Source organism: Martes martes, assembly GCF_963455335.1.
Source record: "Martes martes genome assembly, chromosome: 6".
NCBI classification, from domain to species: Eukaryota; Metazoa; Chordata; class Mammalia; order Carnivora; family Mustelidae; genus Martes; species Martes martes.
The window spans coordinates 118,068,661-118,090,166 of record NC_137893.1 but is presented as its reverse complement, the minus strand read 5'-3'; the positions used below and the strand labels follow the sequence as shown (position 1 = coordinate 118,090,166).

At 45.8% G+C, this 21,506-nt stretch overlaps 2 protein-coding genes across 2 annotated transcripts; one reads left to right on the top strand and one right to left on the bottom strand.

Annotated features, from left to right (window-relative positions):
* Positions 1 to 348: 348 nt before the first annotated feature.
* TAP1 (transporter 1, ATP binding cassette subfamily B member) lies at positions 349 to 8,519 on the bottom strand. Its single transcript, XM_080805196.1, has 11 exons — positions 7,539 to 8,519; positions 6,950 to 7,064; positions 6,678 to 6,808; positions 5,695 to 5,900; positions 5,061 to 5,258; positions 3,897 to 4,025; positions 3,553 to 3,741; positions 2,781 to 2,954; positions 2,377 to 2,539; positions 1,750 to 1,886; positions 349 to 975 (listed from the first exon to the last, which is right to left on the bottom strand). The coding sequence occupies exons 1-11, from the start codon at positions 8,134 to 8,136 to the stop codon at positions 763 to 765; spliced, it is 2,253 nt and encodes a 750-aa protein (XP_080661322.1). The 5' UTR covers positions 8,137 to 8,519; the 3' UTR covers positions 349 to 762.
* PSMB9 (proteasome 20S subunit beta 9) lies at positions 8,233 to 15,327 on the top strand. The gene is made up of 6 exons (XM_080805223.1): positions 8,233 to 8,763; positions 10,731 to 10,798; positions 11,541 to 11,672; positions 12,321 to 12,450; positions 12,675 to 12,816; positions 13,354 to 15,327. The coding sequence occupies exons 1-6, from the start codon at positions 8,734 to 8,736 to the stop codon at positions 13,479 to 13,481; spliced, it is 630 nt and encodes a 209-aa protein (XP_080661349.1). The 5' UTR covers positions 8,233 to 8,733; the 3' UTR covers positions 13,482 to 15,327.
* The last annotated feature ends 6,179 nt before the right edge of the window (positions 15,328 to 21,506 follow it).

The window sequence follows — 21,506 nt, the reverse complement described above, 5'->3', positions numbered from 1 at the left end:
CTTCGGGAATGGACCAGGGGCGGGTTAGGTTGGTAAAGTCAGTTTATCGGTAGGCGCGCTTGACATCCTCTTCCTCTAGCTACGCTTGACCTCCATTTTCCCCTTCAGAAAGGTCAGAGCTCCGAACTGCAGCTGCTAGTGCTTGGAGGGTGCTGTATCCCACTCTGGCTCGTCCTCGGTGGGGGACATGGGGGCATGGGAAAGTAGAGGCGGAAACCACAGGAAACAGAAAACTTAAAGGAGAATATGGCCCTCTTGGGACTGTGAAGCACTGAGGCTCCTGAAGGAGGGAGAAAAATTCACTGCAAGCCTTGGTGAGCCTTTTGGTGCGCTGAAAACACAAGAAACCACAGTACAAAACCCCGATTTTATTATAAATATCAAGAATCCAGAGTGTGTTTATGGGCCAGCATATGACTTTAGTCTTAGTGGAAAGTAGCTGCTCTCCCCTCTCTGTATATTCTAAAGTTCTTCTCATTTCCAGGGTTCCACACCAGAACTCTGGCTCTGAACCCAGTTACACTAAGGAGTTATAAGCCCTGTTTTCTTCCCAGAAATCTGCATCATCAAGAGGAGTTTGGAGAGGGGGCAACATTCGTGGCAGAATTTCAGGCATCAGCTAGTGAGTTATTTTCTAGGAAATCGCTCCTTCTAGAAGCAGCTGCCTACTGTGCAGCTCTGGTAAGCCCCTTGTTCCCAAATTCTCCACTAGAGAGGAGAAAAGAAGGGAGGGAGACGGCACGTGCAGGTCAGAGGAGTCTTTCATTCTGGAGCTCCTGACCCACCAGGAGCCTGCATCATGGTCCAGAAGCGTCCCCTCCTCTCCATGAGCTGCTGGTAGGTTCCTGCTTCACAGATGGTGCCTCCCTCCAGAAAGAGGATTTGGTCAGCCTGCTCCACCGAGCTGAGACAATGGGTGATGAGAAGCACAGACCGAGAGCGCCGCTCAGGGCTTTTGTACAGGAGCTGCTCCACCTAAGACAAGACGCAGATTCCATCAAGTGCCCAGGGAGACATCTGTGTTTCCAGAGCCCGGAAAGCTTTCACCAGGATCACTGCCACCTCTGCCAACAACCCCAAGGAGTCTAAGATTCTCATTCTAAGTGCCTCTTTGTCCAACCCTTTGATTTGTTGAGGACTATTTACATGAGGTGGCAACAGTGGGATAAAAGTAAGAGTCCTGAGGTGAAACCCATAAGAAAGAGTAGAGGGTAACAAACAGTCTCTCCTCTTTACCTATAAACTGGGAATTTTATATTCTGTTTTGAAGAAATACAACTTAGTGGTAAAAAGCATGGGCATTTAAATCAGGCGGGCTTGACTCTGGGTCTGTGCTCTGCTACTCCACAGCTCAGTGACGTTGAGCGGTCGTTTAACCTCTCCTCACCCCCTTTTTATCATGGGTAGAATGAGGGTAACAATGCCCAGCTCAAAGGCCTTCAAGATGAATGAACAAATCAGATAATACATGCAGGGGCCCTAATCGCATGTCCAGCACATAGTAAAAGAGTAATAGCTCAACTGATAATAATACTTTTAGGATGGTCTTCTTATGTTCGGCTTCAGAGATTCAGGGTCTATAGACAGTGTCTTTGAATTGGTTCTAAGCATCTTGGGGGGCAGCTACTGGGAACTGAGAATCACAGGGACTGATCTGGATAACTATGTTAGTATAAATAACATAGGATGAGTGAAGGAAAGAAGACTGGGGGAGGGGGCATACAGTCACTAACAAAATGTCCCTCTCACCCGTAACTGGCTGTCTGCGTCGAGGGCACTGGTAGCATCATCCAGGATGAGTACACGTGGTTTCCGGATCAATGCTCGAGCCAAGGCCACTGCCTGTCGCTGACCCCCTGATAGCTGGCTCCCAGCCTCGCCTATCTCTGCAGAGACAAGAGCCAGGGTGAGGGCTGGATAACCACACGTGCCTCCACATGCTTGCCTGTGTGTGCACACAGGCGCAGATGTGCACATACACACACCAAGGACTGATGGATGCAGCCGGATGGGGAAAGTTCTGGAAAGGCGACTGAGTTCTGAGGATGTGAGCATGAAGAAGCCAGAGGAACAAGATTCTACAACTTCAAACTGATGTCAGCGGGTTGGAAGGGACTACAGAATAAAGGATTCGGTAAAGAAGTCTGGGTGAGGGGTGCCTGGGTGGCTCAGTGGGTTAAAGCCTCTGCTTTCAGCTCGGGCCATGATTCCAGGGTCCTGGGATTAAGCCCCGAATCAGGCTCTCTGCTCTCTGCTCAGCCCTCTCTTTCTCTGCCTGCCTCTCTGCCTACTTGTGATCTCTGAGTGTCAAATAAGTAAATAAATAAATCTTAAAAAAAAAAAAAAGTCTGGGTGAGGATATGGGCTGAAAGGCACCTGTGTTATAGCCCTCAGGGAGTTCAGAGATGAAACTATGGGCTCCAGACACCATTGCAGCAGCTATGATTTCCTCCATAGTTGGCTTCTGGATCAGGCCATAGGCAATATTTTCTTGAAAACTCCTCCCAAATAGCTGTGGCTCTTGCCCCACTGCAGCCACCTAGGACAAAATATGATGAAGAGTCAAAGAACAAGGAACACAGGAGTATGGTTATCTAGAGACTCATGACTCAAAATCTTTGTTGAACGTATTATCACAAAATTATACAAGCTCTCTCCTGACTACACCCCATCTCCACCCAAGATCTATCATTCCCTGGTTCTCCTTTCAGTACGCCCAGTTAGGGTGTTCACTGATGTCCCCTCCCCACCCCCTCCACCGCCGCCATCTTCTTGCTCACTTGTGTGTGCAGGTAGCGGTGTTCGTATTGGGGAAGGGGGTTCCCATCCAGCAGCAGCCGTCCCCCCGTGGGCTGGTACAGATTCTGCAGCAAGGCAGCCACTGTGCTCTTCCCGGAGCCATTGGGCCCCACCAGAGCCGTCACCTCACCAGGCCGTAGGGTGAATGTCAGCCCCTGGAGGTCAGAGAATCCAAAAAAATGAGAGACAGACTAAGGTCTCTAACCTTGAGACTGCCATTGTCTTATTACATAGCATGATGTCTTAGTCCAGAGAAGAAGGGGGGATGGGGGGAAGAGGGAAATACAGCAACTCCTATCCTCCCACAGGCATAAATTTCTGTTCCTCAGGGATGACAGCTCCGCAAGGAAGAGAGACGGAAAATGAGGCAAAGATCAGAGCAGAGACCAAACACCACCATGTCACATACTTGATATCAAATGTCACGAGAAAGCAGGAAAAAAAAAAAATCACATTCTAAATGACAAATGGAAAGAAGAGGAAAAGATAGAAGACTGGAGACAGATTTTGCTTCAGCAGTTCCTTAGGATGTGAGACTCTCCTCCCGGAGAGCCTCTTCTCCCATCCTTCTTACAAATCCACACCAGTTCTTGAGTTCGGGGCAGCTGTATGGAGCAGACGGGGCTCATCTCTGCCTTTGAGGGGCTAGGAAGGATCTATCTGTACCTCATGCTAAGCGGGCCGAAGACAGGAAGAGCTTAGGATGGTAAAGATGAGCGAGGCTGGTGACAAACAAGGATAGGTAGGCTATACCTGCAGCACTGGGACATCTGGACGGTTCGGATAGGCGAAGGAGACATCCTGAAACTGGACAAGGCCCTCCAAGTTTAAGGAAGTCAACACACCACTGGGAGGACAGCGAGGAATCCGGTCCAGGTATTCAAATATTTTCTCTGAGGAGCCCACAGCCTTCTGTACACTCGGGTAGGTGGAGAGCAGTACCTGCAGGGGAGGTATGAGTACTGAGAAGGGGAGAACACATCGGCTTGCCAGGGCCATGTGATAGGAGAAGGATAAAGAACAGAAGGAAGGTGACAAACATGGTGATGGGACCTAAGAAGGAAGAGCACTAGGGAGTGAAGACGGAAGGCTCTCACCTCAACAGCGGTGGTGAACTGGATCTGGTAGAGAATAAACGTGACAAGGTTCCCGCTGCTTACAGCCCCACTTGTCACCAGATGCCCACCGATGTATAAGATTCCCACCTTCAGCAGCATCCCTGAGATCTGTGGAGAGACCATGGAGAAAAGGGATTGTGGTAGAAAAATCTCGGTTGCGGGGGGGGGGGTGCAAAGTATGAGACACATTAGCAGTTTGGAAATATAAAGTCCCTTTCCGCCGGAGAACAGCAGGAGGCTCCACAGCCGGACAGGGAGCGTGCACCATGGGGGCTCCACGGAGTCTTGCTTGGCTACACCAAGCAACAGTCATCACTGTTCTCCCCATCACCACTACCACCTTGTGTGCAGAACACTTGTTTGCACAGCACTCTTCACAAAAGGCTTTAAATGAAATGTCATCTAATATTCCTAGCAAGAACCCTATAAACAAGATTATACCATTCCCCCCTTTCCTAATTGAGAAAACAGGGGAGTCTAGGTGGCTCAGTCAGTTGAACATCTTGGTTTCGGCTCAGGTCATGATCTCAAGAGTCCCAAGTCATTGTCAGGCTCTCTGCTCAGCGGGGAGTCCTCTCTCTTTATCTCTCTCCCCTGCCCATGCTCTCTCCCTCTCAAATAAATAAATCTTTTTTAGAAAATAAAAAATAAAAATGAAATGGGCAAACAGTCTCAAGAGAAAGTAAGTTACTAGCCCACAATCACAGAGCTAGTAAACGGCAGCACCGAGGCAGGAGTTCCTGAATGCTGCTCCAGTTCTCTTTCAATGACGGAGCAGATGCCCCTCGTCCTTGGCTTCTGCTATTGCCATGGCTCTCACAGTCCCAACATGACACAGGCCAGCTGCAGAACTTTATGCCCGAGTGCTGCCTGAGAGGCAAAGGAAGGCCCTGGGACTGGAAGACAGGGCCCCTCCCTAAAAAGGGGGCTGGAAGGATTCTGTGTACTGTGGTGACAGGAAGCCATCTGGCAGGTCTAAAGAGAGGGAGGCAGTTAGCAACACCAAGCAGGGTAACTGAGCCCCAGGTTGCTAGGATGAGCACACCGAACCAACCACTGCCCCGTGGTGGCAGCGTGCGGAGCAGGGTCACGGGAAAGGGAATGGAGTCGAGGCGTCTCAGGCACTCATATACAGGTGCTCACACTGCTGGTCCAGAGGTTGACTGCATAGGACACAGCCTCCTTCTGATGGAGAGTATTCATATCCTGCAGCTTCTGGCTGTACTTCTGGGCCTCAGCCTCCTCATTGGCAAAGCTCCGGACTGTGGGCATGGCTGACAGCACCTCAATGGCCACCTGGCTGGACTCTGCCAGAGATTTCTGCACCTGGGCTGCCAGCGCCTGTGGAGACACGGACAAGAGATGTCGCACGGGGTTGGCAAACCATCAGGGACATTAGTACCTGAGTCACCTAGTTGGAGATTAAAGGTGAGAAGAGGCAGATGAATGAAGGAAAGACAAAGGGGCACAGCTATGCTTCCTGGATACCAAAGGGGTACAGAGCAGAGGAAATTATTTAGAAGGGTCACAGGGGATCGAAATCTCAAGACTGGTGATCATTTTTGCAAAGACAGATCGTGGGCAGAAGTTAGAAGAGAAGACACAGAGAGTATGAAACTCAGCACTGAGCCATCTGGGAGCATGGGTTACAGGGACAGGGGGTCCTGTGAAGACAGGGAATCAGCGAGGGTGCCAGGAAAGAAATCTAAGAGGGATTAATTCCACCCAGTCCGGGAAATGAAGGTCTGTGTAGGGGGAGGCAGCTCCCTGGACATACCTGGTGCCATTTTCCCAGCTTCTTAGGCAGAAGGAAAAGCAGAGGCAGGGTGACCAGGGTGACCATGGTGAGGGACAGTGACCCCCAGAGCATGAGCCCCAAGAGACACAACCCCCGCACCAGGTACCACAACAGCAGGCTCAGCTTCTCACTCAGAGACTCACTTAGCGTGGAGGTGTCCTCTGTCACCCGAGAAGTGATGGCTCCTGCCAGGCATTGGAGAGAAGAGAGTGGATGAATGAGAGGCTCAGAGTGGTAGAAGGGACTAGCAACGAGCCGGGGGGGGAGCCAGGGGAAAGAGGGCCGCAACAGGGTGTGCTGAGGAAGCTGAGGAAGAGGAAGTAAGGGGGATAGGAGAGTTTAGGGATCTCAGTGCTGGGAGAATGAATGTTAGGAAAAACCTGGCCAAAGATTTTCATTGTAACTATAAGGAAATTGATGCCCATGTGAATTTCCATTTCTCTGACAGTTTCTATCCCTTAAAGAGCATGTATAACCGTGCTTCACACAGAGCACAGAGAAGAGCTTAAGCTGGTCACATAACATAGCTGGAGAAAAAGAGTGCTGCTAGAAAGCAGTCCAGAAAACTCTACCAACCACTCGGCTGGGAACCAAGAGATGCATTCTATCCCCAAGCTCACCCCTATCCATATGTGACCATGCCAATTTCAGCATTTAGGGTCCGGGCCTCAGCTTCCTTCTCTGCAAAATAGGGAGTGGGACTCCGTGATCTCAAAATTTCCAGGTTTGAAATTCTATAGTTTTTATCTGAGTATACACATAAGGATAAATTTATGGAAATTTAGATGGAAAAGCTAGGTTTTTCTGAAGGTAAAGGATATAATACTCAAAGTATATCAAGAATAAGAAATGACAATGTCTACGTGAGACAGAAAAAGAGAAAGAGATCAAGGTTATAAATAAAAGAGGATATATGGGGAAAATAAAGAGTATACAGATGTATAATGAGTTTCATGACACACCCGTTTGGTTCTGTTGGAAAAACTCTGTTTCCTGCCGCAGGACAGCCTGAAATACCTCTCCTTGCAAGCAGCTGTGCACACGGCCCATGGTGCTGTTATAGACCCCGTCAGCCCCGAACTCCAGCACTGCACTGGAGAGAGAGAAGGATCAGGCCCTGTTCCAGGGACAGAGAGAAGTCCCAAAGAAGGGCCCTTTGGACAGCAGCCCCAGCTTCCAGATCCCTCTTTTTCAGGGACCCCCATTCTCAGGCTTCCATCTTCAGCCCCCAGACCTGGCTATGGTGAGAATGGACATGAGCGTTATGTTCCGTGTGAAAACAGAAGCTGTCCCATCTTGTAGAATCCAGTCGGCAAGGTGACCAGTAAAGAACGGAATGGCCATTTCCCCTAGAGAGGAAGAGGAGGGAGAGGTCAGTCACAGATATCAAGTCTAAGCAGATCAGTTCCAAGCAGAGGGGGCCCGTCCCCCATCCCACTCCTTCGAACCCGTCACCGGTATCCTGGAGGGCCCGGGCAGAAAGAGGACACTGAGAACCCAGCCCTGCATCCGCACCATGGAACTCACAACCCTGAGCCCCACCGGACCTACAAAGGTTTCACAGGGAGACCAGAGGTCATAGGGTGGGCTGCCCAGAAGAAAGGACTTGCCCAGGGTGGCTAGTGAAGCAACACCTGAAGCGGCATCGGAGTCCAGGGCTCTTTCCTTGACACTGGAGCGAGTCTTCTCACCACCAGAGCTCGGTCGCCTTCCCCTGATCCACATCTCCCAGAACCCACACTAACCGATCTCACTGACCATTATTACTGATTCCTGCCCAGGCCCCTAGTGTCCGTCCCTCTCTGACCCTGCGTCCCTCTTACCGAGACTGGAGAGAACGAACAGGACCAGGAGGAGCGGGAGGCGTCGTATCTCTGAACCCAGGCAGCCTAGAAGCCGGCGCACCGCGTCTCCCGAACCCCCGTGACTTTTCGGCCCCCAAAGTCCGCCGAGCTTATGCCACATGGCGGCTGCGGGTACTGCTGCCAAGTAAGTGAGGGCGAAAGCATCCAGGCGACTTCCCCAGTGCAGGAGCCGGGAGCCGTCGGAAGCCCTGGGAACGCTCCACGAGCTCAGCTCTCGGAACAAGGCAAGTCCGGGGAGGGCCAAGCCCAGCGCCGCCGCCAATGGCTGCAGGGCGGCCAGCCATCCCCGAACTCCTGCGCTTTTCCTGCCGGAGCCGACCGTTGCCCCGAGAACAGCACGGGCCCCCAGCCACAGCACAGCCCAGCGGCTCAGGCCCACCACCCAGACCCGGAGCAGGGGCAGCGCGGCGGGGACCAGCGCGGAGCCTATTCTGGGGAGCGCCGCCCGGAGCAGCACCCAGTCGGCGAGAAGCAGCAGCGTTACCCCCAGCCACGCCAGGGAAGCTCGGGACGAGCAGAGGCAGCCGCAGAGGCTGCGGGACCCCGAGCTGGCCATGGGCGCGTGGGTGCTGCGGGAGGTCGCACCCCCGGCCTGGGACTCCCCGCTGTCCGCGCGGAGCCGGAGACTCCGGGTGCTGTAACCGAGAGGGCGCTGAGACGCGGGGCGGGGAGAAGAGGGCTGGGCGGCCGGAGGCGGGGATCCCGGAAAGTCCCAGGACCGGCTGGTTCTGGCCGCGTTCCTTGAAGCGGGCGGTTTCGCGGAAAGGGAAAACGAAAGCGGCAGCAGCTCAGTAGGTCCGCCCCGCGCAGAAGGTGGCCCGCCCGGACTATTTTGGGAGAAGGCGTGGAAATCAGATAGGAGGTTTTAGGGAGCGGACTTGCGGCTCCACCTTCTCCATCAGGCACACTAGTCCTTCCTTGCTGTCTCTGCTTCATTTTGCGAATTCCACTTGCCGGGGCGTTTTTACCCCAGCCTCTTTCGTCACCTGTCTCCGGGCAGATCTGTGCCGAGTAGGTTAGCGCCGGGAGCGAGGCCTCACAGAGCGGACCCGGGCGCCCCCTAGCGGGCGTGGAGAAGGCGCGGGGCTGGAGACGGGCGCTGCCTGCCGTCCCACGTCGGAGAGCAGTGCGCCAGGCTGCAAGCGGCGCCGAGATGTTGCGCGGCGGCGAAGTCCGCACTGGGGTAAGGAGTCTGTGGAGGTTTAGGAGAGAGGTGGAGGCGGTGGAGCGACAGGGGGGACGCTGGAAACTCCGAGGAGTGTATGCGGTGACTAAAAGAGCGAGGAGGTCGTTTGTAGCAGCCAGTGTTTGTAGAGATGCCCTGAGATGAAGACGGGGCACCTCTGTTCCGAAGGGGGTCTTATAGGAGTCCACCAAGGGACTGAGCCCGCGAGGCGAGTGGAGAAGGGGGTGCATTGGCCCTTAGCTGGAACCGTCAAGGGGAAGCTGCTCTAAAGCGCTTTCGCTTTCAACTCCGGACTGGAGAGAGGGGCTGCTTAAATCAGGGGAGGGGGCTGGAGAAGGTGCAGACTGATGAAGAAATGGTGCCCGGGGTGAAGTAGGACAGCGCTGGGGCGAAGGGAATATGGGCACTGATTGAGAAGGGACAGCTCATCACACAGACCTTTGATAAATTGGCCGCTGGGTAACTCATAGCCACAACTCTGATAATGGGGGTTCCTTGTGAGACGGTGGTGTCCTTCCCCAGCCTGATCCAAGAAGGCTCCCATCTGGCTCAGGAGCTGCTATGTGCAGCTCCCTATGTCCTTCTTGCTCACTCCCACCTGCCTGCCCAGGCTGGGCAACAGGCTGCCCACAGCCCATGGCCGGCTGGCTTCTGTTCCTAAACTATGCCACCACTCTTGGCTTGGGGGCAGCTTTGTTTTGGAGGAATAACCTCTAGAATGGGGCTGCCCCTTTTCAGTGGCCCTCAGTTCATGGTAGATCAGTATGTCAGACAGCACGCTCTGGGCAATGGCCCTGGGGTCCGGACTTACAGAGTGATGAGAATGCACTAAAACCATTTGTAAGGTAGAAAATCTGATGAGCAGTGGGAAATGGGAAGCAGAAGTCACAACAACAGGATAGTTAGACCCGGGTTTTAGTCCCAGTCTATTATTAATTCTGGGTAACCTTGACAAGTCAATCGCCTCCTCCATGATTCAGTTTCCGCATTTGAACCAAGGACCTTTAAGGCTCTTTCCAACTCAACAGGAGTAGAAAACGTGTAGCTTTATCCCTTTCACTTTCTTTAATTCTTTTCCTTGATTTCCTTTCTTGACCTGAAAAAGTGAGCTCAAACTCCCCAGGCAAATCCTCTCCTGGTACAGATCTCTTCCTCTGGCTGCTGAGGCACCTATTGAACTCTTGATCAGAACTCCTTAAATGAGGGCTTCCTGGGTGGCTCATTTGGTTAAGCGACCCACTCTTGATCTCAGCTCAGGTCTTGACCTCAGGGTCCTGCAATCAGGTCCCACGCTGGGCTCCACACTGGGTGTGGAGCCTACTTTTAAAAAAGAAAAAATAAATAAATCCTTAAATGAAACCTTTATTTTAAACCATCTCGTGTGTTCCTGGCTACTTCCCTCCTCAATGCATGGCCCTGTGAACCACCGCGCCCCTTGATATTTCTGCTGTTTAATAAACTGGCTAAGGGGTGTGGGGTAGAGAATTAGGGGCCAAAGAAAGACTTGAGGTTGTTTCCCAAGGTCTCAGTAACCTGCTCTGTGTTAGGTCTATACACATCCGCACGCACTAGGAGCACATGTTGCGGAGGTCATTCACTTGTAGGGCTGCCTCTTCCGCCAGTGTTTGGAAGCACCCCCATGAGCCAAATGTCTGCCTCTGTGAACCTCATCCCCACCTCTCTCTTTATAGTGGGAAGGATTCAACTTAGGAAGGCTGCGGCCCAGGGATAGGATTCTTTCTCTGTTGTGCCAGGACCAGGCTGTGACATTCCCCTACAGCTGGGAGAGGAGACAGAGAAGGTGGAGGGATAGAGGGGATATCCTGTACTGGGAGTTTGCTCTGGCCTAAATTGCTGTATGATCTTGAGCTAGTCACCTCACCTCTCTGGGGATGTTTCCTCATCTGTAGCATGAGGGAATCAAGTCTCGTCCTGCTCTGACATTCCATCCTCTTTGTCTGCAGACAACCATCATGGCAGTGGAGTTTGACGGAGGTGTTGTGGTGGGTTCTGATTCCCGAGTGTCTGCAGGGTAAGTACCAGTCAAGGTGAATGCTTCTAGAAGGAAGCCAATGGCCCTAAATACAGATTTTTCTTGCCCATTCATGAAGAGACTGGTAAAGTGGAGCTTTGCAGAAATGGAGTTAACCTTCAGAAATGCCCCTCTAATGAGATACTGGGCCAGTGCTTGGGTCCCTGAATTCATGGAAGAGAATCTGGGGTCTGAATGCTTGTGTCCTGTCCCTGCAGAGATGGGTATAAAAGAAGAGGGTATGAAAAAGAGGTAAAACACAAAGATTTCAGGGGCCCTCCTTCCATCTATATTTAGAGATAGAAAAGGTGGTTCTGCCAAGCAGATATTCTGGTTTCTCATCCAGCACATGTTGAACTAATTTTGTCTCCTCCATCCTGGCCAGTCTCCCCATATGCAAAATGAGTATATGGGATTAGATCAATATTACTTACTTTATGTCCCATAGAACACATAACTTCCTCAAGATGGGTACAACAAAGAAAAATTGCTTAAAAAATTATTCTTAATTTACTATTTTTTGTTTTACTATAAAATCTAAGCCTGGAAAAAAGTCTAATTTTGATAACTTGAGGTGTTTCATTTATTCGAGATGATCTTTTCTTCCTGTTTTAATCCAAGTATTAAATTTCATGGACTCCAGGGCTGTTCTCTTGTCAGATAAATTTGAGAAACACTGGATGATTAACCTCCAAAATTCTGGCATTGCTAATGTTGGTGACTGTTGACCCATTCCCCACAGAGAGGCGGTGGTAAACCGAGTGTTTGACAAGCTGTCCCCGCTGCACCAACACATCTTCTGTGCGCTCTCTGGTTCAGCTGCTGATGCCCAAGCCATGGTTGATATGGCCGTCTACCAACTGGAACTCCACGGGTATGAAGCTCTGGGGTCCTCAGTCCACATTCACCAGAGTTCTCCCCACCCGCGAAGCCCGAGACAGTGTCCCATTCCAGGAGCGCTGCAATGAAAAATGAAAAGTTCTTGTTTGCGCTCCTGTTTTTATTAGCTTTGAACTGGAGCTTGACGCGCCAATGTAGTTTCTGCCTCTGTAAACTGGAGATAATTAACAGCACCTACCCTACCTCACCTGACAGTTATTTTGAGAATCAAATGATGTATGTGAAAAGGGCTTGAACACTGTAAATCTCTGTCCCACTATGAATAACGAGAAAGAAAATGATGTATGATATATCAGGAAGTTACCCAGTGGGAAACCAAGGTCATTGGTGCAGAAGTAAATCTTATCTGCTTTTACCCACATGGGCACGGCCCTTGCAGCAAAGTGTTATATAATTGGGGGATGGGTAAGGAAAGGATGGTGATGGAGGAAAGGAGGGGAATGTTGAATCTTCTTACCAGTGGGTGCTGTGAGACTAGTCCCCCTGGAGTTTGAACTATTGCAACCACAGGTTTCAGGTTTCACATGTCACTTGGCAGGGATGATGGCAATGGTACAGGAGGGTGGCCCTTCAGGAAGTTATATTGACCCCTATTACTAACACTTACTAACACTCCCTTTAGGTTGGAACTGGAAGAACCTCCTCTTGTTCTCGCTGCTGCCAACGTGGTGAGGAATATCAGCTATAAGTATCGGGAGGACCTGTCTGCGCATCTCATAGTAGCCGGCTGGGACCGACGGGACGGGGGCCAGGTGCATGTCTTCCAATGTACCCCCTCTACCCAATGGGGGGAGACAGAAGTTACATCCTTCTGGCAGTGGGTTCCCAGGACACCGCCTCTAAAAACAGAGTATAATCTCGCCAATGGGAGTAGGAGATGGGGGGCTTCACTACAGAACACGGAGACACCCTGCCTGTCTCAGTGGCAAGGAGAGGATTGGTGCTTCCATAGTCTGACCTGAGGATGCCCCCTCAGGTGTATGGAACCCTGGGAGGAATGCTGACTCGGCAGCCCTTCACCATCGGCGGCTCTGGGAGCACCTATATCTATGGTTATGTGGATGCAGCTTATAAACCAGGCATGTCCGCTGAGGAGTGCAGGAGCTTCACCACGAATGGTAACTGACTGCATGGAAGGATACCTGGGAGGGTTTTTAAACCTGAGAAGGAAGGAGAGGGTGAGGAACACGATGAGGAATACATGGGCAACCATTTAACTTACTGTCTAAACTGGAACTCCTTTGAGAGGGAAAGGGAGCAGGACAATGCCAGACGACATGGGACACCAGAACCCAGGGCAGACACCAGGAGTGTTCGGAGTACCCCAAATCAAAGTATACAGTTACTGTAAGAATCAGGGGCTTGCTGGAGCTGGCTGTTAAACATGCAAGAACTCATGAGCTGCTTGTTTAACTATTTGCAACTTGAAATCCATCCTGGTGGGAGTTTTGAGACCATGGATAATGGGAGATGTTACAGCTAAAGGCTTTTTTTTTTTTTCTAAGTTGATTTACCAGCACACCGCTTGGTATGTGTCCCTAGGAGATGGGTTTTGAGGTCTGAGAGTGGTAGTAAGCACATGGGCAGGAGAGGAATGTAAAATATCCTGAAGCTAAGTCATTCTCTCTCCCCTTCTCCACCCTGAAACTCTGCAGCTATCGCTCTGGCCATGAACCGGGATGGCTCTAGTGGGGGCGTCATCTACCTGGTCACTATTACAGCTGCTGGTGTGGACCATCAAGTAATCTTGGGTGATGAGCTGCCGAAATTCTATGACGAGTGAATCTTCCTCAGACTTCCCTTCGTCATTTTGTAATAAACTCTTTCAGACCAGAACCCGGTATGGTCAATGGAAAATGAGTGCTCAGGGAGATGAAGCTTAGGTGAGTGGGGTGAGGTGAGGGGAGGGGGCTCCTTCCCTCCCAGATATCAGATACCTTTTCCATAATGTGTTCATTCACATTAGAGGTCAATACGTGATGAGTGCGTAAAATTTCAGGATTTGTGAGTTTCAAAGAATAATAACAACAACAAAAATACTGGACAAGGCATTAATTACATGCTTGTAAGCTTTCTCTCTTATAACCCAAATAAAAGCCTTCATACATTAGACTACTATGTCTATTTACGGACAGATGAAGGCTTAGAAAAAGTAAGTTCCTTAACCAAAATCATAGCAAATTCAAAAACTGAAAAATGGGATTTAGCTTTTTTTTTTTCCACCATATGCCCTTCCTCTCCCGCATAACACATAAAACTTTCTATTCCTTCAATCTTCGTATATCATGTCTTCCTTGAAATCTGCGATAAATAGCCCAACACAGCAGTTGACACTTAGGAAGTTAATAGCAGATACCTGAGTAACTATTTAGCTAAACAGGCTAACTTCTGGTCCAGGCTTTGCCATGGACTTCCCAAGTGACGGGACAAATTATTCCCCTTTTACGAGCCCTCATTTCTTCTGTCAAATGAAGACGTTGATTTCTAAGGTGGTTTACAGCTTGAATATTCAATGTCATTTTGCTCATAAGTAAGCAACTAAGAGGTATATTTAAACAGAAATCATAATGGGCTCCCCAGGAAGCTTTTGTTTGCTTTTCTTTCTGGATCTCAGGCTTAACATAAAAATTCAAAGTACCCTAAAACAATCCTATGCCCTTGGGAGCCTGTGGCTTTTTATGGGGGGGGGGGGTCTAAAATTATAGAGACTTGAGTTCTTTCTAGTCATGATATTTAATTTATTCTGAAGTTTAAAATAATAGTTTAAGGGGCTCCCGGGTGGCGTGGTGACTTCCGCTCAGGTCATGATCTCAGGGTCCTAGGATCGAGCCCCACATTGGGCTGCCCGCTTAGCGGGGAATCTGTTTCTCTGTCTCCCTCTGTCTACCACTCTGCCTACTTGTGCTCTCTCTGTCTCTGTCAAATAAATTAATAAAATCTTTTTTTTTAAATAAAATAATAGTTTAAGAGCCAGTCTCCCCACCAATCACAACTAGAAAAACTCTTCTGGAAAGCAGACAAAAAGCAAGTGCTGAAGGACTCTGGAAAATAGACAAAATCATGTGGGCAATGAGGAGAGCCAGAGCTTGGAGAGGCTCCCCATGGGTGATTTTTCAATTTTTCCCCCTCTTTCATCTCCCAGCTTTGCCCCGAGAAGTCAGGCTTCAGGTACAAAGCTATAGTGCCCTAAATTGCCAAGAGAAAGATTGTAGTTGGTTCTGGCCAGAGGAATGGAGGAACTAGAGAAAGGGGGCCCCTGGGGACAGGAAAGTGGAAGGGGTTTCCCACATGAGGGAACTGGAAAAGGGGATTCCTTAATTCTAGGTTGGAACTCTCATGAGTACCCCGTAACCCCTGAGCCACACATACATGCGGCACACCCCAAATGGCCCAGCACAGTCCTTGAGAGCCGAACTAAGATTTAAGCCTTTAAAATTAGAACTCTGTCTTTTTCCTTATTGACTGAAGAATCGTGTGTTTGTGTCCCTCATCCCAAAAAGCACTTAGAGCAGCTCATAGAGGCAGACACGATTTAATGAGAAGAAGAAGAAGAAACTGGGGCAAAGAGAAAATAAAGCTAAGAAATAAGTAAAGCCAAGGGATCAAACTAAAATACAAAATGAATCTCTAAAAAAAAAAAAAAATGGAGTACGGGAGCTGTCTTATACTGGCCAACAAGAGCAGACTGTAAAATATTCAGGAATTTTGAAAGGCAGTTGTTGACTGTGGGTAGCTTCACATTGGCCTGGATAGAAGCATTTATTCTACAGAAACCAGGAATGTTATAGGTCAGGATTTTTTGGGTTTTTTTCCTCTGAGAGTCAGTTTAACAGGACACGTATTTATCACCCAGCTATGGATGGGTAAAAAACGACTGGCTCTGAGCTACAGGGTAGTGAAAGCAAAGAAGAAAAGGAAATTAGGTATGAAGTTCAAAACATTCATTTAGGGACGCCTGGGTGGCTCAGTCGGTTAAGCGTCTGCCTTGGGCTCAGGTCATGATCCCAGGGTCCTGGGATCCAGCCCTGTATTGGGCTCCTTGCTAAGCAAGAAGCCTGCTTCTCCTCTCTCTCCTTGTGCGCACTCTCAATCTCTCTCTCCGGAAAATAAATAAATAAAATCTTTTTAAAAATAAATCAAATCATTTAAAAAAATTTTTTTAATTTTTAAAAATAAATCAAAATCATTTAAAAAGCTACAGCATAGAGAATATAGTCAATGGCATTGTAATAGTGTTGTATGGTGACACATGGTGACTATGCTTGTAGTGAGCATAGCATAACATTTAAACTTGTGGGATCATTATGTTGTACACCTGCAACTAGTGTAACATTGTGTGTCAACTACTTCAATTTAAAAAAAAAGATTCAACCTGGCGATTCACAGACCTGTACCCCTGGGGATAAAAATACATTATATGTTTATTAAAATAAAAAAAAATAATAAATAAATAAATAAATAAAAAAGATTCACTGAAATGAAAACAAGCCAGAGGTGGCTCAGTCAGTTAAGTATCTGACTCTTGATTTTGGCTCAGATCAGGATCTCAGGGCTGTGTACGGAGCCCTGCATGGGGCTCCGTACTCAATGGACAGTCGGCTGAGGATTTTCTCTGTCCCTCTGCCTCTGCCTCTCCCAACCAAGTAAATAAATAAATCTTAAAAAAAAAAATAAATAAAGACATCCAATAAAAGCAACTCCTCCTATATATGTATACATTTTCAAGTCACACAGAGGGTTTGCTGAAACAGAATATGCATTATGCCACAAAGAAAACTACAATAGATTTCAAAGTATCAGTATCTTTGAAAAAAAGCTACATTTTGTAACCATATTGTAATAAAATTAGAACTTGATATCAAAAGGATACCTAAAATTCAGATAGTTTGCAAACTAAGAAAATATTGATAAATAACCTGGATTTACAAGGCAGCCATAAAGGAAATTAACACATTTAGAACTACGTGGTAAAAATGTTGCATATCAAATTTTATGAGATACAGTTAAAGTAGTACTCAGAATTTTATAGCTTCGAATACATATATTAGAACAAGAAAAGTTAAACATAAATGACCTAAAAATTCTCCAAAATTTTGAGAAAGAGCAATTGAGCAAGCTTAAAGAAATAAGAAGGAAGGAAATAATAAAGACAGAACAGAAAGCAATTTAATAGAGAACAAAAACTATGTAGCAAAAACTCATAAAACCAAAACCTAGCTGCTTCTTAAAAAAATATTTGCAAGTTATTCAGATTTTGGAACAAGACTGGTCATGAGTAAAGGAGAGAAAAAAATGAAGAAACAAAATGTGGGAATAGCTACAGATAGATACAAAACATTAAAAAGTGTATAATGAACAGGTATATGCTAATAAATTGGAAAACTTTTGATGAGATAAACTCCTAGAAAAACTTTATCTAATGCAATTTGCATAAGAAATAAAAATTTGTGTATATCAACAAACATTGAAGAAATGAAGAAAGTTGCTAATGGCATCTGATAAATATAATTTTTTTAAAGGCCCACATGGTTTCACAGATGAGTTATACCAAACATTCAAGGAACTTACAACTCCTATCTTTTTTTTTTCCCCAGAAAGTAGAAAAAAAAATCAAAGCTGTTCAGCTAATTTTATCAAACTAGCATGATCTTGATTTCAAATTGAGGTATGGAAAATTCAAAGAAAGAAAACAATAGACCCATCTCACTTTGAACATAGATGGAAAAAGTAAATAATTATTTATGAACTGAATTCAACAGTATTAAAAATAATAATACACACTATAGAGAACAAACTGATGGTTACCAGAGGGGAGGTGGGTGGAGGGATGGATGAAATAGGTGATGGGGATTAAGGAGCGCACTTGTGATGAGCAGAGTGTTGTATGGAAGTGTTGAATCACTATATTGTACACCTGAAACTAATATTACACTGTATGTTAACTAACTGGAATTTAAATAAAAACTAGAAAAAAATAATAATACATGGAGATCAAATGAAAGATCTTGGAATGCAAGGAAGCTTCCAATATAATAAAATATATTACTGTAATTCACCATAATCATAGACTAAAGAGGAAAAATCATCTGCTTTTCTCAATCAATATCCATTTGCAATTTTTGAAAAACCAGTTAAGGAACCCAGAATCATATAAAACTTTCTTATCTTGGTAAAGGTCATATTCCAAAAAATCTATAACAAGCAGCATACATAATGGAAAAAATTTAGGTGTCAAAGACCAATGACTATGATTACTAGTAAAACATAGCACTAGAGTTCAGACTGGTGCATAAGGAAAGAAAGAGATGTGAGCAAAGCAGATGAATTTGCAGATGATATGATCACCAGCTCAGAAATTAAAAAAAAAAAAAACAATAGAAGCAGCAAACTATTAAGATAACAAAAGAATGTATCAAGGCTTTTAGCCTTTACAAAAATTACTAACACTTCCCTACACCAGAATAACCAATAAGAGATACAATAAAGGGGCACGTGGGTGGTTCAGTTGGCTAAGCATCTGACTTTGGCTCAGGTCATGATCCTGGAATCCTGGGACAGAACCCCACATTGGGGTCCCTGCTCAGCAGGGAGGCTGCTTCTCCCTCTGCTCCTCTCCCCTGTTCATGTTCTCTCTCTCTCTCTCTCTCAAATAATTAATCAATTATTGATTGATTAATCAATTGATTAATCAATCAATCTTAAAAAACAAAAAGAATATGAGTTGAGGATTAGACTCTTTTAAAAAAAAAGAAATACAATAAAAGTTAGAAATCACTTTACATTAGCCAAGAGACATAAAGTATCTACTGACAAGCTTAATTAAAAATTCATAGAGGGCCAGGGCACCTGGGTGGCTCAGTCGGTTAAGCACCCCACTCTTGATTTCGGCTCCCGTCACAGTCTTAGGGTCATTAGATCAAGCCCTATGTAGGGCTCCACCCTGGGCATGCAGCATGCTTGAGAGATTCTCTCTTCCTTTCTCCACTGTCCCTTACCCCAGCCCACTCCCACACTCTGTAAAAAAAAAAAAAAAAAAAAAAAGGATTCATAGAAAAATGTAAGACTCTAAAAAAGTCATTGAATATGATTTGAAATAATGGAGAGTCATTTTGCATTCTTGGATGGAATCACAACCTTATAAAGATATCAATTGCTCCCTAACCTTATCTTTAAATTGAGTGTAATCTCAATCAAAACTCCACTTAACCTTTTTGAGGAAATTTATAAGTTCACTCTAAAATATGTATGATGTAATAATGGTCTTCAAATAGCTAAGCAAACCTTTAAGTAAACATACTTGTCTCAAACATAATGTCCTAAACATTAAGACATTCAACAGAACTATATTATAAAAAGTCTAATTTTTAAAAAATATATATATAAATTGGGGTGCCTAGGTGGCTAGATGGCTAAGCCTCTGCCTTCAACTCAGGTCATGATCTCCAGGTCCTGGGATTGAGCCCCATGTTGGGCTCCCAGCTCAGTGGGCATCTGCTTTGCCCTCTTCCTCTCCCTCTGCCTCTCTCCCTGTTTGTGCTCTCTGTCTCTCTCTCTCCCTCTCAAATAAATAAATAAAAGCCTTTAAAAAAAAAACCAAATATTTAAAATAAATTATTTAAGTAAATAAAAATATATTAATTGACAAGGGAACAAAATTCCAAAATGAGATATGGAGAGAGAGAGCTGAGAGACAAACATATTTGTGCAGCAATCTAATATACAATAAAGTTGGCACCATAAATTAATGGGGGAAATTGTGGGTTATTTAATAGGTGCTATTAGAGAGAAAAAAAAAAAAAAAACAGCTCACCATACAAAGAAAAATAAAGCCAGATCCTATTTAATGCCACATACAATAGCAGGTGAGTTGAAGCCACAGAAGGGAAATGTGTAACTTTAAACGTAACGGAATAAAATATAAAAATTATCTTTGGGACTAGATAGGGAAGGATTTCTTTATATAAAACCTGTGAAACCATAGTGGCAAATATTTTATTATTTTGTTACATTAAAATTGAAGATTTTTTTTTAACAGACACCATAAACAACTCTTATTAACGAATTGCGGGATAGGAGAGGATATTTGCATTATCTGAAACCACTTAAGGATAATATCTAGAATATACAGTGAACTGCAAACAGAAACCAAAAGGCATCAACCCTAGAGAAAAATGCACAAAAGTCGTAAACATGGACCTTACAGAAAAGGAAACAAAGCAGCTCAGGAGCATTTGAAGAGATAACCAAACTCAACAAAAATCACAATAAAACAAATTTATATATTACTTTTATACCTATTAGACTGGAAAAACATGAGAGCTTGATTGTGTCAAATGTTGGTGAGGAAATAGGTATGAGAGAAGCCTCCTGCCCTGCTAGTGGAAATGTACACTGGTGTAGCCATTCTGGAGAAAATTCTGCACTACTTAATCAAGTGACAAACATTCTAGGATCCAATAATTCTGCTCCTGGAAATACACGCCTTTGCAACTGCCTCCCTGAAGAGACCTACGGGAGGACGTTCTTTGTAACTTACTTGTGGTGGCAAAGAGATAGAGGCAATCTTCATGTCTACCAGAGAGACAGTGGGAAAAATGCTGCGAGTGCACAAAGTACCATGCATGGGTCTTTAAAATGGAGGGCTGAGGGGAAAGAAACAAAACAAAACAAAACAAAACAAAAACAGAATGTTCTATAAGCACAAAGCAACTTATTTTGAATAAAAAATAAATACAAAACACACATTTTTCAAGAATATATATAACAAAAAGGTATATACAAAATACATGAGAAGGGTTGCCTTCCGTGAAAGGAAGGAAACTGGAATGTGCATAAAAAGGAATAAATGATAACAAACAGGGAGAAGATTTGGTATGGACCAGTGATGACCATGTGCCATCAACTGAGGAATATAATTCTACCATTTGCATGTAAGATTTTTTTAAAGGTAATGACTCAAAGAAAATCATAGGTCTGGGAGCAATTTATTCTATATTTCCATGACAGATATTAAATAATTCCCTGTATTTTCCATCCGACTAAATAAAGACAGTTCAAGTGTTCAGTTGAAGACCATGATTTAGAAAGGGGGGTAGAAATTAGAAAACCTTAGATTCCTCTCTACATTTACAGCATCTCTCTCCAATAATAAGTATTATTTATTTTGTCCCAAATGTTTTAGAATCTAATAAACATGTTCTATTTTACAGAATGAGCCAGAATAGATGAGTTATCTTTGGTCCTCTTTACCAAATTCTTAACTCTGCTGGTTACGGGCATACATTGTAAGAAGAAACGTGTCTTGGTTCCACTGAGCTTATTCAAAAGCGCTGGGTGTGGGAAACTGGTTCAACAATGCTTCTGACAGAGTTGTATGCGTGTGATACAGACTATGAGCTCTAAAAACTCAGAGATGAAGAGTTTTTGGATGTTCGATTTTCATCTAAACTCTGTTCACATGGAGGAGAGTGGATTTTTCTGGGAAATGCCTTCCCTAGGAAATGTAATAGTCAGGGTTCTCCAGAGAGATAGAACCAATAGGATGTATATATAAAGAGAGACTTATTTGAAGGAATTGGCTCATGTGATCACGGGGACTGGTAAATTCAAAATCTGCAGGGCAGTTTGGAGACAGGGCTGATGCTGCTGCCCAAGCCCAAGGGCGGTCTGGAGATACAATTCCCTCTTCTTCAGTGAACCTCAGTCTTCTCCTCTGAAGTCCTCCAATAGACTGGAAGGCCCACCCACATTGTGGAGGGTAATCAGCTTTACTCAAAATCTACTGATTTAAATGTTAAATCTCATCTTC